Source organism: Rhinatrema bivittatum, chromosome 1 (assembly GCF_901001135.1).
Source record: "Rhinatrema bivittatum chromosome 1, aRhiBiv1.1, whole genome shotgun sequence".
NCBI lineage: Eukaryota > Metazoa > Chordata > Amphibia > Gymnophiona > Rhinatrematidae > Rhinatrema > Rhinatrema bivittatum.
The window spans coordinates 389,445,251-389,462,769 of record NC_042615.1 but is presented as its reverse complement, the minus strand read 5'-3'; the positions used below and the strand labels follow the sequence as shown (position 1 = coordinate 389,462,769).

The following is a 17,519-nucleotide window of genomic DNA, read 5'->3' as shown; positions in this document are numbered from 1 at the left end:
AGACTTAATATCGCTATGATATTAAGTTGGAGGGTGTACAGAAAAGCAGTTTTTTCTGCTCTTTAGTACACTTTCCCGGTGCCGGCAGAAATTAATGCCTTTGGGCAGGCATTAATTTCTGAAAGTAAAATGTGCGGCTTGGCTGCACATTTTACTTTCTGTATCGCGCGGGATTAACTAATAGGGCCATTAACATGCATTTGCATGTTGCGGGCGCTATTAGTTTCGGGGGGGCTTGGACGTGCGTTTTCGACGCGCTATTACACCTTACTGAATAAGGGGTAAAGCTAGCGCGTCCACCGGACATGCCTTTATCTTGAGGCCAGTGGTGGCTGGACATGATCATGAGCTGATTGGCATGAACTGAGGGTATCTTTGCGACAGTAGAAATTGGGTTGGGACACTCAGCATTAAGGTACCATTACAAATTGTGGTCACGCTTGTATGTGGGTGACGTGTGGTATTATGCTTAGCTAGTGACAGGTAGGGGCTTGGTTACCCCTGCAGTAATGTGCAATATTTGTCAATGTTATAGCTCAACCATCTTTTCTTATGGGCAGCATTGACTCTTTTGAGATATGGCTGTAGCTGGGTTGGTGGGGGAGCCCATGACAAGCAAGTTGTTGCTGGTGTCGGGGGCGCTTTGACCTCATTCTGGGGTGCCCGGCGAATGCAATGTTCAAAGCTGGCTGGGCAGAGAATACCAGTAACACTGTATTCTTTTTTTTTATGTTGCATCAGTGGGTAAGAGTGAGATGAATTGCTTGGCCTGCTTACCACCCAAATTATGTTGGCTTAATGAGTGAATCCTGCTCTTTGATGGGCCAGGACGTTGTTGCACTGCAGACAGCTAGTCGGTGATGAAGGATCGATCGCATTGCAGGATAACCAGTGGGGCAAGGCTTCGATGGCCCTGTGTCCCCACAATGCGATTCATCACAGTAGCATGATACTATGGAGCATTTGTGAGTTGAATTTCAGTTTGTGTGGTTACTAGACATGTGAATCGGAACCGGAATCTGTTCTGATTCCGGTTCCGATTCACATCGTGGGTTTTTTTTCGTCTGGCCCGATCGCAGTTTTGTTTATCGGCTGCGCCCAAGCCGATAAACAAAAAACCCACCCCAACCCTTTAAAACTAATCCCTTAGCTTCCCCCACCCTCCTGACCCCCCAAAAACTTTTTACAGGTACCTAGTGGTTCAGTGGGGGTCCCGGGAGCAATCTCCCACTCTCGGGCCGTCGGCTACCACTAATAAAAATGGCACCGATGGCCTTGCCCTTACCATGTGACAGGGTATCCATGCCATTGGCCGGCCCCTGTCACAAGGTAGGAGCACTGGATGGCCCGCACCATTTTTAAAGATGGTAAAAATTCATGTTGTATGCGTTAACCATTGAGTCTCTAGACTATTTAGAGAGTCTCCTGTTTAAAGGAAACAATTCTTAACTAGTTCAAACAACATACAGATATCCTCTCTAGGTTCTGTATCTTTGGTCTCTTCACTGTGGGCCACACATTTCATATGTGGAGGTGGTGCATGTATGTTTATAGATTCTAGTTAAAATTGGAAGAGAAGATACTTTTCTTCATAGGAATTTGTCTGACTTTAATATCTGAACTGTGTCTTTTGGGTTACTGGTGTGATATTCGGTTGTCATCTGATTCCAAGAGATTGATTACACACTTCATCCATGCTGCTATTGCTGTTTCCTGGAAAGAGATTTGCATTTGGATATGACAAATTCTTGAAGCTGTGACCATATTGGTTTTGAAAAGGAAATAGATCATGACTGTGTGGGAGGTCTTTTGGGACCATTACATTGGAGTCTAATTTGTTTTCATTAGAAGATCATTCTGCATTTTTTGTGCATGGACTGCTGGTTAATCTGTGTGAGGTAGTTGCAGGGATGTTTGTTTTTTTGTATTCTGATGCTGGTTTGAAAAATAAAGTAAAATGCAACTCATCAGAGGTTTATGCAGCGTTGATCTTTATAAGGGAAAAATGGATTCTTGTAATATGACAGACCTCATTTATGTACAGTACAATTGAAAAAAGTATCAGTTACCTTTTAGACTTGAAAGATAATTCAAGATCATAGCAACTGTATCTCTTATCATTCCTCTGAAATAGAACCCTGCAATTGTAAGGTTTTCTTCTGTTAAAGATTTGGAAGCCATTGCATTGTATTCTTATTTATAAAAAGGGCGTTTGATCTGCTGAGTCACCAGGAAGTGAGCAGCTTTTTTTTGTTTTTTTCAATACTGCTGAAGAAGTTATGATGGTTAAGAGGGTATTGCTATTAAAGTATCTGGAAGTGAACATAGTGGTTCAGAGGATGACTTATGAAGAGGAGTTAAGTCACTGTTGTACGACAGATGTTTGAGTTTCTCATTTTAGAAGTCTAGTCTTACTAGCAATGGAAAGTCTCATAAAATAGTACTTTCACAATTGTGTTTCAGATCGCCAATACAATGAATACTGAATAGTCATATAAAACTGGCACTCTTATATGGCTATACTTTGGCAGTCCACAAAAAGTACAGTAAATGTCAGTACTTTAATGTAACATCTTGCTTTTACAGTGTAGCAGGGTTATGTGCTGGTGTGATGGAAGATCAGGGCTTGGGACCCAGCCACCTATGTGACTGACTTAATTAAACCTGCAGAAGAAGACTGTCAAAAAAAACATAAGTGCTGGGAATAGGGGTTGTGTGCACATTACTTTTCCATCCATAATTGGCAAACTGCATTTGGTAAGCCTAAAGGTGCAGCCTGTGCAATACAGATGCTAAGCCAATACATTGCTCTTGTGTCTTTTGGGTTTTTTTTTTATAGCTAACAAAAGATGCAACCAAGACCACAGATTCTGGTTTAGACATGTTCCGTTTTGAGAGTTTTTGCACAAATGACTATAGCTCTGAACTTAGCTGGATCCTTATGACTATATAAGTTAATCAGTTGTGCATCATTTCTGGTTTTGTTTTTTTGTTGTTTAACAGGAAGAGCCAATCACCTCCCTGGGGAAGGAGCACCTTCTTTATCCATGCGGCCAGCAGGAACATACATGTGACTACAGTGATCTCTTTGACTGAAAATGTTTGCTTACATCAAATAAGTCATAGCTGGCCTGTACTTGAACAGACAGTGGAACAATTATGTATCCATGCAGTCAGAACTGGCATACAATACCTGACAGCACAATGAATATAAATCAATGGAAAACATTACAGCAGTTGCTTCAGGTGTCTCTTTGATTTTGGAATATGTATAATAATAAAGAAGATGCTAAAGGAAAGTCCCTTGTGTTCATGTAATTACTGTCCAGCAGAGCAGAAGTGCAAGGTGCCTTACTCTGAACTGAAATTTTAAGGTGAGCACATCACAGCCTCTGACGAAAGGAATTATGGAAGCTTTCAAAGGCCCAAAGGATTTCTTAAGTTGATCCAATAACAAATGTAAAATCTTTTTTTAAAGGCTACATTTTTCATGATTGTACTTTTTTCTTATAAAACAGTTTGACAGTTCACATGAAAGAAAATGTTGAAAATCTCATGAGAAGACTTTTTCTATCAAGCAGCATTCCTATAGACTGATTCTTTCCAGCAAGAGAGGTCATAGGTTTTCTAGAAAGCAAACAATAGCATGAACAATGGTTTGCCAGATTAAACTGTCTTCCTGGAAACTGGAGAAGTATATAAGACATAGTATTCTCTAAAATATTGTTTTTAGACCAAAGAGTCAGGATATATGCTCTAACTTAGCCAGGACACATTGTCTTCATATTAAGCCATTTGTGCAAAATAACACCAACTGTCCTTCAATGCTTGTCCCAGAAATTAATAACATTTGGTCCTTTTTGTCTAATGATCTATGACAAAGACCTAATGCAAGGATGTGATTTTAAAAGCATGTGTAATCAACAAGCCTTCATCACAGGGGGAAAGTGGTAGATTATAGGGGTGTGCATTTGATCTGTTCATTTTCAGCGGTTTATGTGCGTAATATTTTGCGTGCATAAAATGTGATCTTATGTGCGTAAAATTCAATTGTATGCATGTAAAACATCTGTGTGTATAAACTTCAAAAAATGAATGGAACAAAAAGCACGGAGAGGAGAGGTGCCTTTCATGAGAGACTTCATGTAGATTAGACAGTAGCAGCTAGCAGGGAAGGGAGTTCACTCATGGGGAGGCAACACTGGACTTGGTTAACTTGTGCATGGACCTCAAGAAACACCAATTGTATTTTGTAACTGCTAAATTTTTATTTACAGTCATGCTTGCCTCCCAGCTGACAACTATCCCAGTAGGTGTGTGTGATGAACATTGCTTGGAAATGTTGTGGCAGTGTGAATGGAGCCAGTGCATGCTCAGCCCTTGCACCTCCCTACCATTTTGAGCAGGAGGGCTCATCCAGTACTGGAGGAGAGAGAGACACTGAAGCAGCAGCAGCATTCTTTAATTGTATGGAAATTGTATTGTAGCCCTCTTCTGGTATTTATCCAGGAAACCAGGGATCATGGGGCTCTAAGTCCTTGCACACTGCCCACAGCTGCAGTGGATAGATTTTATGAAGTGGGAGAGGAAGGGAGCCTTCCAGGGCCCAAGCATAGTGGGTGACTCTTAAAGCTTTACTGCAGGAAATCTTCAGGTGAAATTAACTGGCACCATACCCATTCATTTCTTCACATCCATATCTAGACTCAGATTTCCAAAACCTCTCTTCGTCTGTGCAAGCGTCCTCAGTATTTGGGGTCCCAGGAATATCTCACCCTTCAGTGCATGAAAAAAATAATCCCAGGTGGGTTGGGGGTCTTGTGATTGTGGGTAGAATTCCCTTCCCAAAAAATACCTGAGGGTACTGTTCTTCAGACCATCCAAATCTCTCAACGTCTCTTTTCCCAGAGCGAAGACTCCTGGAAAGGAGAATGAAGATGTTTCATCTGGAAACCCTTTCTTGAAGGGCCAGGAGCTTTGGATGAAGGGTCCCTCACAGAGTAGCAGGAAAAACATCCTTTCTTCCCCACTCTTTGGCAGGAAGGGTGGCAGACAAAACTTCCTCCCAAACCAAAAGGCAAAACTCAGAAAAATGGCTTGAAACAGATTGTCCCAAAACAGTCACCATTGTCCATACACAGGATGTGAGATGAAACAGCCGATCTTCTCTCTTTTTATCCTGGATAGCCAAGGATGTTAGACCTAGCCCAGCACGGATAGGAAAATCAGGAGTCTCCTTTGACTGCTAACTTAAAATGCCACGCAGAACTGACGTAGACTGGAGCCTACGAAGCTGCAGCCACCACATATGGGTACTGTTGCTATACATTAGGGGTATAGCAAGCCACTTGCCTACAGAACCCAAGTGTGGTGGCTGCAGAGTCATAGGCTCAGGTACCTGCAGTGCTGGGATGTAATCTTCTTTGAAGTTCTGAAAAGCGGAATATAAATCAAGAATAACTAAATTCCACTTAGAAAAAGATGACAAATCTGTGTTGCACATTAACAAGGGGGAGAGAATAAAAGAGGCAACTTTCACTGAAGTGCGTAGTGACCAACTATGCTGGTACTCTTGTACCCCAGATAAGCGGTAGCAAATTTCCAAACTACTTGAGTAGTTTTTCTTTGAAAACTCGCTAAGAGAGGTACAAAAATAATCACCACCTTTGTCCCTATTATATCTGTGAGTAGTACTTTCCTAATGGTGACTGAATAGCTTGACTGGGATATGTGAAGTTCATTTACATAATGAAGCCCTATAGGAGGGGAGGTTTGTCGTCTATAAGAAAACAGCTGTAGGTGGAGTAGGAGAGTTCTGGAAGGAGCTGGTGCAAGGGAGAAGCAGCAAATGACTGGCCTGCTCATTAGAAAAATTATTTTTTTCCAATGGAAAGGAAGTTTGGAGTAGATTTTATAAAATGTACACCCAATTTTATAACTTGCGCGCACAAGTTATCAAATCGGGGGTCGGTGCATGCAAGGGGGTGCACAATGAGCTACGCTGCCTTCCCCCATTCCCTTCCCCCTAACCTTCCCCCCCCCCCAGCCCTATTCTACCCCCCTGACTTTTATTTTACCTTTTGCGCCTGCCTCCGGGTAGGCGCAAGTTGTATGCACCGGCAGCTTGCCGGCACGAGATCCTCCAACACAGCAGTAATGGCCGTGGAGGTCTCTGGCCCCACCCCTATCCCCTGACTTCCCCGCCCCTTTTTGCAAGCCCCGGGACTTACACACGTCCCGGGGGTTTACACACATAGCCGGGCACTTTCAAAATAGGCTTGGTGCGCATAACCCCCCCTACACACGTAAATCCTCTGAAAATCTGCCCCTTTATTTTTCCTGTTCCTTTTGGTTTTTGTTTTTTTTTGTTGAGTTTTGGGAGTGGGGGAGTACCCCCTCCCGTTTTTTTCCCCCAAAGGAAAGCTCAATTATCTTGGTAGTTGTCTCAGGGAAAAAAACTATTTTTGCAAAGCTTTTGCGATAAAGATATCTAGTGACATATTAGAAATCCTGCAGCTTCCCAGCTGCATGGTATTTTTGTGGAGAAGAAACTCAAGTGCAACCTTTTGCATGTGTCCATCTTAAGGAGAGGCAAGTGAAGCTATTCCTGAGGGGCTGAGGTCTAAGGAAGAATCTGTAATAGTGGCAGAGGATTCCACACTGAATCTGAGAAAAGCCCTAGAGGCACTGAAAGTCAAAGGGACACTTGGAATTTGCACTGTGAATCTGTATAGTATTGCTGGACTATTATGTATTTTGGGAACTGTAATTTTGGATGAGAATTTTGTTACCGCCTGAAATTTAATTTTGTTGCTTCAATAAACTTTCTCTTTATTTGGTACAACAAAATCTGTGAGCGCTGAGAACTTTTTTTTTAAATGACTCTGAGACCGAGCCTTTTGGGCTTAGCAGCAGCTTGCTCTCCCCCGTTTGAAGAATCATCCATAATGCATTGTTTGCCTGGCCTCAGCATTGCCCAAAGGCAGGTCCCCTTCTTCCCCAGGAAGACCCTGAAAATGGGGGTTACACATGGATAGGGACTATACGTATATACTTGAAAATTCAGTTTACTCCTTGATCCAAGCCTGCCATCCGAAATGCCAAATTTGGAGTGGTTACGTATAGCCACCTTGTTTTAATATTTAGCTGTTCGGTTGGAGACCATTTTTACACTCCCAGATCTAGCTGGCTAACTTATTAGTTGTCGTCAAAAAGACTAGCATATTTCCTCAAAATAGCAGCAGGAAAAGTAAGTGACTAGGAAGCATTAAAAACAAAACCACACTGAAAGAGAAGGGCAGATGACATTACCTGCTGAAATTAAGATAGTGGAGAAGGCTTGACAGGCAAAGGCTCAAAAGGAGATGCATGATGTCTATTCCGTAAATGCAGGGTATAAAACTCCGTAGTTATCAAAGTGAAAAGAAATGAAACCAAATAGTAAGAATTAAAGGGAAAGATAAGGTTAGTGAAGAAATGAGCCAGAAGCAGGAGAGAGCTTAAATACATTTCTCCTCTGTTTTCAAAGTAGGAGATGGAAATTGAACCTAAGGCAAAAGACTAAAGCAATAGGGAGAATCTAAGCTCATTTGCTGCAGAGGCATTAACACAAGTAAAAGTGGATCAAGTATTTAGGTGTTTGAGAATTAGTGTTCTGGAATACAGAATTAGAAAGAATCATAATCCCGTTTGAACATGGAAAAGTTTTAATGCTGGCAACCAGCATGTGTTAAATGTATGTGTATTGATTACATTTTGTAAAAGGGAAATCAACTCACTGTACTTATTAGGTTGTGAATCTAAATTAATTTTTAACTTTAATAGTTAAATCTATTGGATTATTTAATATTTTTTAACAACTTCTCAAACGTCACCCACTTTAGTAGTAATTGATCTGTTCTATTTGATGTATCTGGATGGAAAGTAATTACTGCAGAGTTTTTCAGTTTAACTGAGGGAAAGATGTTAGTCATAACCCCTTTTAAGTGGCAGTTATTCACCATAAAACGTCAGATTTTATTTTTAGTCTGTAATTTTTTTTTTGTATAATTATTTTGTGTACATTGGTCTTAAAATGGATAAAAGCGCATGGGTCTGTTTACCCTACTTGTTTCTGAGTGCTGCATTTAGAGTAGCAATCTTCATTTTTAAGAATGCCCTTTTCAGCCACTCTCTTATTTGTGACAATGATTCATCAGATGACAGGGTGAGATGCCGGCATCCAAAATAAAACCGCATTGAAGCTTTTTATTTGTATATATACTTTAACCCTAAACACCATCTAACATCAGATTTATAGCACTATTTTGGTTATCAAGAACTGTACTTATTTTTTTTTTTTTTTTAGAAACTTTAAAAGATTTTTCTTTGCATATATAAAAAACAAAAAATTAGTGAATTAAGGTCAACTGATCAATGGTAACTCCAGAATACATGATTGAGAAGACCCATGAGGCAAGTTTTTTGTGTCTCCTTGCTGATGCCCATTAATTTAGCTTAAGCATTACTTAGAATTTGAGTTGTATCTGCACACTTAGAGCCAGATTTTCAAAGCTTTACGAGCGTAAATGGCCTTACGAGCGCTGGGCCTATTTTATAAAGGCCTGGAGACATGCGTAAAGCCCCAGGATGCGGCTGAAGTCCCGGGGGCTTTACTAAAGGGGCGGTCTGGGGTGGGGCCAGAGGCTTCCAACACAGCAGCCATTTGCCGCTGTGTTGGAGGATCGCGTGCTGGTGCATGCAATCTGTGCCTACCTCCAGGCAGGCACAAAAGGAGATATAAGAAATTGGGGGGGGGGGGGTTAGAGTAGGGCTGGGGGGTAAAGGTTAGGTGAAGGGGTGGGAAAGTTAGTTAAGGGGGAAGGGAACAGGGGAAGGCAGCATGGGCTCGGCGCATGCAAGGTGCACAATTGTGCACCCCCTTCCATGCGCACCGACCCCCGATTTTATAATGTGCGCACCTGCACGCGCATGTTATATAAGCGGGTGTACATGTGTGCGTGCCGGTCTTAAAATCTACCCCTTATATTGGGGCTCTTTTTGGTCATCCCTTAATTTTACACTATGAAATCCTTATTTCTAAAATGCCATATATATATATATATTTTACAGCTTATGTAGAAATGTACTACATCCCCCACAAGACATAAAGCTACAGCGATAGGAAGTATAAGAAAAGTATGAGGTAGAAAAATATTTAGAAAAGTTAGGAACCAGCCAGTATTTTTAAGAGGAGTGAAATTTTTTTTTAACATTTTTTTTTCTTTTTCTTTGCCTTTTTTGTTCTTCCCTTCATCCAGTTTCTTCGCTCCCCTAGGCCGATGTGGCTTGGGGATCTTCGCTGGGATCGTGCAGCACTGAAAGCTCCTCTTAGTGGCCTGGCATAGGTCCAAGTCACTGAGGCAGGGGTCAAGTCCCAGATTCTTAGCACCCAGTATTCTAGCCTTGGAAGTAGTAAGGTTTAAGAATCAACAAAATTTAGTTCATAACTGAAGGAAAAGCAAAATAGTTGCCTTTTGCTGTGGGTGTTTTATTTATTTATTTATTTAACACTTTTTTTTATACTGGCATTCGTAGGACACATCATGTCAGTTTACAAGTAACTGAGAGAGGAAATTACAATGAACGAGGAAAGAGGGCTAAATGGATAATATACAAAAGTACAGGTGAAGAGAGTCAACGAGCAGAGTTACCACTTTGCATTCATGTTAGGGTTAGATAAGCAAGTGAACTATAAACAATGTTAAGGAAGCATGTGCACTTAAGAAGTTAGCATATGGAACTTATTTACAGTATGAAGGCGGCAAGTGCACGTATGTACAGATAAATGCTGGTGCAGGGGGGAGGAAAAGAGGGGAGGGAGCGAGAAGGGAAAGGAGAAGGGAAAAGGAGCGGGGGGGTGGAGGGAACAGGGGTACAACAGAGCGAGGGTACTTTCAGGGAGAGATTGCTAGGGGGTGAGAGGGCGTGGTAGGAGGAGGTTGTGGGGCGCTAGGGGAGGGAGGAAGGGGGGTACAGGGAAGGTATAGGGGAGGTCAGGGAGAAGGTAGATAGGCTGAGCGGGAGCTGAGGTGGTTCAAGGAGGAAAATGACTAGGATTGGGAGGAATTGGGGTATGCCTGTTTAAAGAGCCGTGCATAACCTAGAAAAACAATCTGCTTAAATTTAGGGATGGTTACCTTCAAACTGGCACATGTTTATTGGCCTACGGGCATGGATGCAGAAATTTTATAACACAGACACGCGTATGCACGCAAGTTATAAAATAGCCTGACCACGTCCACATGTGCGCAAATGCCGCTTCTACTGCAGAAATCGGGAGATTTTAAAAGGGGCATGCACCAGCACTATTCCTGCTTTTACCAGTTTGTCCCCATTTTGCCCCTGTTGAGAGACCTCCCCCAGTTTAATAGCTTTCACTCCCCCAGTTATTCCTAACTCTTAAAAACCCACAGATCTATTTTTCTTTTTAACTTGCACGTCAATCATAGCAGAAGTAAAGTTGCACAGCAGCGGGCCTTGCTGCATGCCGGATTGTGTAAGTATTTATGAGCACATCTCAGGTTCACACCCTGAAACGCTCATGCCCAGACCATGCTCCGCCCCTTTATGAAATCTTCTCTGTGCACACGAGCCCGACATATGCGCGCATTCCCTAATTAATGTGCGATAGGCTTTTAAAATTCACCTTTAAGAATGTAAAATGTTCCTTTTGTATCTGTAGGCAAAGTACAGAGGGGGCAATAATCAAAAGGTTTTAAATGGGCAAACTCATGTTTGCCCACATAAAAATGGGCTTTGATTATTGCTTGCCTATGTACAGTGCATATGTCTCCTTATCCTCTCTACAATGGGCATGGAATTCTGAGGAACATGCCTCAGGGCATAACAATTGATAAAGCTGCAGACCCACCACAGAACAATGTGGATGGTTTTTCTGCTATCTGGAGCCTGTATTTTGTATACCTAAGTATTAAGCCATCTTTGGGTCACATCTCAGACTGCTATTTTATGTATTTATTTCTTATTATTGTAAACCATTGTGATGGTTTTTCCAATATGACGGTATATAAAATTTAATAAACTAGAAACTATAACTTGCTTTCACTAGGAGTATTTCTACAACCCTATTTGTAATCCTGATCCTCCAAAATGTTCATGAATGATCAGAATTGAATTATCTGTATAAGGCAGCTGTGTGTTTAATGTAGTTGTACTTACATACTTTAGAAAAAACATGTAAAAAAAAAATCACATTTACAAAATACAGGAATGGAAAATAGAGATTAATTTGTCAAATATTCTTTAAACAGTCAAATTTTTTTTATTGATTTACAACAGTTGACGTTTTTTGGCCTGTTACTACTTTTGCTGTTTTAAAGGTTAAAGACTTCCATATTTGCACAGCAACTCACACTTTTTCTGTGTTTTTAATTGCAGTTCACAAGATACAGTAGAAATGGGTGCACTGCAAGACTGCAGTAACCACATGTTTCATAAGCCATGAAGCAATAAAAAAATTTTTAAAACTGGAAGGCAAACAAGCAAAGATAACTGGAGTTGCAGTCTAATCAATTATTTTCAAATAAAATTAAGGCAGGAGCACTTAGACAAGATGATAAAATGAAGGCATCTATGACAGAGCATTAACACAACTTTTGAAAAGCATTTGTAGGCCACTATTTGAAACAGAACAAAACTGACATTATTCTAAGACTGTTTTCTTAAGAAAAATTTAAAAAAACACAGTAAAAGCCCCAATTAATGCTTCCCTTTAATCCTTTATTAAAATGTTTATTTTATTTTTATACATATTTTTAATTTTTAATGCACTAGCAGTCTACTTCAATGCCTAGAAATACAATGCTCCTACTATGGAAACATTGTGTTCAGCAATACTAGATTTGGTTTATACTATGCACTTGGGTGTATTATGAAAAGGAAAATTGGTAGTCCCTGATTCTTGTGGATACCTTCCTTCACTTAACTACCTGATTCAAACATCACTGTTCAGCATATGCATCCCACATGGCAAGGCTTTATGAACCAGAAGAGAACAAATCACTCATTTAGGGGTGGATTTATCAAAATGCGGTAAGTACCGCATACGATAGCAAAAGGGGTGTGCTTTATGCTAATATAGCATTTATTGCAATTTGCACTAATTACCTGTGCGAAGAGCGATACCATTTCAGATTCTGCGATAAGTGCCAGACCTGTTGTATTTCCTGCATTCAACCACTGGGGGACCATTTTTAATGGTTCCAGACACATGAGAGAGAGAGAGACACAGAGACTGGCCATAATATCATGGCCCATAGGTAGGTATTTGTATCCCTATGGTAGGCCCACCTAGTAACTCGAGGAAACTCACTCCAAGATGAGATTTGGGCAAGGTTGTCTCAAGCTACAACCTTGCCCAAATCTCATCTTGGAGTGAGTTTCCTCACTCCGAAGGCCAGAAAATCTTGACAAGAGACCACTGTTCTGTTCGTAGGTGTCACGTAGAATGTCAAAGTGGCCCCTAACCCCCTACACTCTTACCTAATCCCCACCTCGAGTTACTAGGTGGGCCTACCATAGGGATACAAATACCTACCTATGGGCCATGCTATTATTATTCTCTCTCTCTCCTCTGAACCAGTCAATTCAGCTGAAATAGGACTTACAGGAGACATCGCAAATGGCAATGCCTCACGCAATCCAAAGAGGTGTAGTTAAAATCAGCGTTACGGCTATGCGATAGCTCTTTGCAGACAGGCTAACCCAGCCCACTCTCCGCCCCTAACTCCCCCTATTTTCTGAATTTGCATCGCACCATACGATATGGTGTGATTGCATGTGGTAAACACGTTTTCACATGCGTTAACGGGGCTTTTCGCATGCGAAAACGCCTTATCGCATTTTCAAAAATGACCCCCTTAGATTGCCTAAACTGCTTGGAAGATGTGTGCTGGGCATAAAAGGGCCACACCCTCTGGCTCAGTTCACACAAGAATTGTATTAATAATGCATTAGCCTGTCATGTTTCTTACATAATCGATAACATATTCCAGATTCTGTTAACTCTACAATGCAGAACACCTTGCAACATCTGCACTGTTTGCCCCCTCTCCCCACATCAGGTTTTCTTTCAACAACTCCTCTCCCTTCCTTTTGCTTGCTCAGCCCTTTCTCAATAGCATATGGCAAAGTTGTCATAAATTTGGTGCCAGGGCTTAATTTGTGGGGGAATTACCTGGAATGCAGTTCAGCCACTTCTCTTCAGACTTACCGGCTCATGCTGTAAAGTGCACTCAACCGAGTGCGCTGTTGGATGTGTGTTTTGGATGCGTGTCCACAACCCCTTATTTGTTTAGCACGTCCATAACGCATATCCAAACCACCCCCCCCCCCAAAAAAAAACAAAAACTAATAGTGCTCATCACATGCAAATGCATGTTGATGAGGCTATTAGTAATTCGCCCCAGATACCATAAAAAAAAATGTGCGCCCGATCCACACATTTTATGCTCAGAAATTAACGCCTGCCTCATAAAATTGAGCGTCTGTTTTCTGAATCCGCTGCCAGCCACCTCTCCTGCATTTCTGGGTAGGAGATGCTAGGGACGCTCTATTGTCCTTAGCGCCTCCTTTTTATCGTGACCCCCCCTCACTTAAATACAGTATCGTATGCTCAGGAGAGGTGGCTGGGCATGTGTTAGGAAAGCAGACGCTCAACACTGAGTGCCCACATTCCTGCGCACTTTACAGTATCAGCCTACTAAGAGGCAGAGCAGCAGGGATGCTCCCTTCCAGGCAGCCTGCAGGGAAAAATAGTGGTAGGGGGAATAAAGCAAGCCTGGATCAGACAGAGCAAACAGCCACTTTGTTCCCTAATCCAGTCTCTCTGCTTGCTACTACAAATATCATACAGGGAAGAAGGATACTGAAGCAGACATGGCAGAGCAAAGAACAGACACAAAAAGAAGTTGAATTAGCAGACATTTGAAACTTATGAGCTACAGTGCCAGTCATCCAGGCTTCAACCCTACTTTGTGTCTGGTACCCAGGGCCCAAAGAGGCTGAACAGAACCAATGGTCTAAATTAGTTTTCGATCTCCTGCAGAAACAGAGCAGAGCTGTTGGTGGCATGGATCATTTATGGGTTCCCAGACTGCAGAAGAAGAACAGAGAGTGTTGGAGCTGCTTAGGCTGAGATGGAAGCAGCCACATGACATTGATTTTTATGCAGTTTCCTGGCACAATTGAAGAGGCCATTAGGGACAATGGCAAAGGACGAAGAGACACAACATGAATGCATGTTGTGTCTGCTTCTGCTCCTACCAGTTGTCAGTTTCCTGGCCCTGTTGCTCTTTACCTTGCTGGCTTCACAAGCCCTGCCACCTCTGCCACTGGTGACCACGTAAGGGGAAAGGGCAAGTAATGGAATTGGAGGAGCTGTGAGTTGTGTTGGGGGGAGAGAGAGTGAGGGGATTGACGATCTGGAATGTGAGGTAGGAGTGAGACAATCAGAGTACAGAGGTGAGTGAGGCAATTGAGGAGCAGGGATAGGGGAGAGTAAGGTGGTGCTGCTCCCTTTAAAATATAGGACTTACCATACTGGGTCAGACCAAAAGGTCTATCAAGCCCAGTATCCTGTTTCCCAAAGTGCCCAATCCAGGTCACAAGTACCTGTAGTTCCCATAATCCTTATCTCAGGGATAAGCAGTGGATTTCTACAACTTCACCTTAATAATGGTTTATAGAATTTCCTTCAAGAACTTGTCAAAACCTTTTTTAAATACAGCTGCACTGTTTTTACTACATTCTCTGGCAATGAATTCCAGAGCTTAATTATGGGTTAACTAAAAAAAATATTTTCTCTTATTAGTTTTAAAAGTGCAACTTAGTAACTTCAGTGGGTGATCCCCTAGTCTTTGTATTTTTTGAAAGAGTAACAACCAATTCACATTTGTTCCACTCCACTCATTATGTTATTGACCTCTATCATATCCCCACCTCAGATGGCTCTTCTCCAAACGGAATAGTCCTAACCTCTTATACTTTGCTCATAGGGGAATCATTCCATCCCCTTTTACCATTTTGGCTGCCCTTCTCTCGCTACCTTTTCTAATTCTGCTATATCTTTTTTGAGATGTGGTGACCAGAACTGCACACAATACTCGAGACTGAGCCATACAGAGGCATTATGATATTTTCTATTTTATTTTCCATTCCTTTCCTAATAATTGCTAGCATTCTGTTTGCTCTCTTGACTGCTACTGCACACTGAGCAGAAAATTTCAAAGTATCAACAATGATGCTTAGATTCTTTTCTTGAGTGGAGACTTCTAATGTGGAACTTTGCATTATGTAGCTATAATTTGGGTTATTCTTCCCTAAGTGCATCACTTTGCACTTGTCCACATTAAATTTAATTTGTCATTTGCATGCCCAGTATCCCAATTTTGCAAGATCCTCTTGCAATTTCTCATACTCCTCTTGTGATTTAACAACTCTGAATAATTTTGTGTTATAGGCATTGTTATTGTTCCCATTTCCAGGTCATTTATAAATGTCTAGAAACAGTTGTCCCAAAACAGATTGCTAGGGCACTCCACTATTCATCTTTTTCCATTAAGAAAATTTACAGTTTAGCCCTCTGTTTTCTCTCTTTTAACCAGTTCCCTAGCCACAATAGGACTCTGTCCCCTATCCCATGACTTTTTAATTTCCTAAGAAGTCTCTCATTATGGACTTTGTCAAATACTTTCTGGAAAGCCAGATACACTATTATCAACTAGCTCACCTTTATCAACATCTTTATTTACACCCTCAAAAAAAAAATGTAGCAGATTGGTGAGGCAAGACTTCCCTTGGATACATCCATGTTGGTTTTGTCCCATTAAACTATGACTATCTTTATGTTCTTTCCTCCCCCAAGGAGCAGACAACAGAATATGCTTTTGAATTCCAGACCTTCCACTTGTCCTTTCTGTGAAGGTTGAGGAAAGCAGGTCCTGCATGCCAGTCTGATCCCTGCCCACCATGGCAGAGGATAGCCAACTAATTTCAACAGAGTATCTGTGCCTTACTGATCAAGGAAGGGAGATGCTGGAGAAGATAATGTTCCAGCAAGGGGAAATTAATGACCATCAAGGATTGGGGAAGATGACCACTGGATGAATAATGGGAGGGATGTTTGGGATGGAGAACCAAAGCAGAAAGCAGAACAGAGAGAAAGGAACCCATTCTCTCTCCTCTCCCTTCTCAGTGACATTTCATCTACAACCTCCAGTTGGTTCTTCACCCATCAGTACGTATTGAGCATTGCTGAGGGCTGGGGATAGAGGATCACAGGGACAAAGAATGTGAAGAGTGTGTGTCACATATGAATGTGTGAGAGAGAGTATCTGTTTAGGACTTCACACCTGGCCCTGACCTCTCCTTCTTACATAGGCCACAACAGTCTAGACCTGTTCCCCTCCCACCTCCTCTTCCCAACCCCTTCCCTATAATTCCACTTGCTTTTTGTCCAAAAAATTAAGCAGTGGGTGGGGCATCGCTTTGGCACAAGTTTGAAATGAGAGAATGAGGTGAAATGCTTCTTGAAAACATTTGTACCTAAGTAAGACAAAAGGGAAGCTGGAACCTCCCATATCTTTTGTTATACTGTACACACCCCTATAATGATATATGTTCCACAACTAAATTCTCATCTTCAGCTCTCTTGGAATAAACCACAGTCTTGTTACATACAACTCTGAGGCATCACAACATGGCTGCCAGGCTAGATGCTTCCTGCCCTCATGCAAGCCAGATTGCAGAATGTGGGGAAGGGAAAATATGAGGAGGATAAAGGTTAGCAGAGGGGCCAGAAGACATACCCAGGCAGGCACCAAAGTACCTTTCTTTAGTCAGTCAGTTACAGGAGATTGTAAATACACCCACAAGAAAACACATTCTAAGGATAAAGTTATGTGCCAAGGAAACATAATGAAATAGCTGACTCTCTTTCCCAGTCAGTCTGGTCTTATTCTAGGTGCCTATCTCCAGACTCAGACATGCACAGAATGCCCCTCCAGAGAGAGACAGGAGTTTTGGGTAGATTGGGTGAAGGACTTAGTATGGACCTATCTCCAATTGCCTGGTGATGATATACAAATATGTTCTTCAGTGTGTTTAGTGTAGATGAATTAGTAGCTAAAATCTCAATAGTCTTCTGAGGATCAAGGTCTCCTTTCAGGAAGAGAGAGTTATTAAAACTGAGATCCAGCTAGTGAAGGGCAGCTGAATTCAGTTGATCTACCCAATGGTGTGGCCTAACGGTAGTCCAAGGTTGTTAATTCACTAATTATTTTCTGCTGTAATAAAAAATACAACAGCTATTAGGCAAGACAGCAAGAAATATGGCAGTCATTGAGAATTAGAGCAGCATTTCACACAGAAATAATTCATGAGAAAAGACTAAAAACGTTAGGGCACTAGCAATCTAGTGGATGCCAAACATAAGCCTTTATATGGCAGACCACCATATG

General features: G+C 41.7%; 1 protein-coding gene across 5 annotated transcripts in view; it reads left to right on the top strand.

Annotated features, from left to right (window-relative positions):
- SH2D4A (SH2 domain containing 4A) overlaps positions 1-3,299 on the top strand; it is a 242,009-nt gene extending 238,710 nt beyond the window's left edge. For all 5 annotated transcript variants that reach the window (XM_029601684.1, XM_029601677.1, XM_029601672.1 and 2 more), the window contains one exon: positions 3,004-3,299. In XM_029601684.1, coding sequence (XP_029457544.1) covers positions 3,004-3,096 — 93 coding nt within the window. In that variant the 3' untranslated portion in view covers positions 3,097-3,299. The remainder of the gene's footprint in view (positions 1-3,003) is intronic.
- Positions 3,300-17,519: the final 14,220 nt, after the last annotated feature.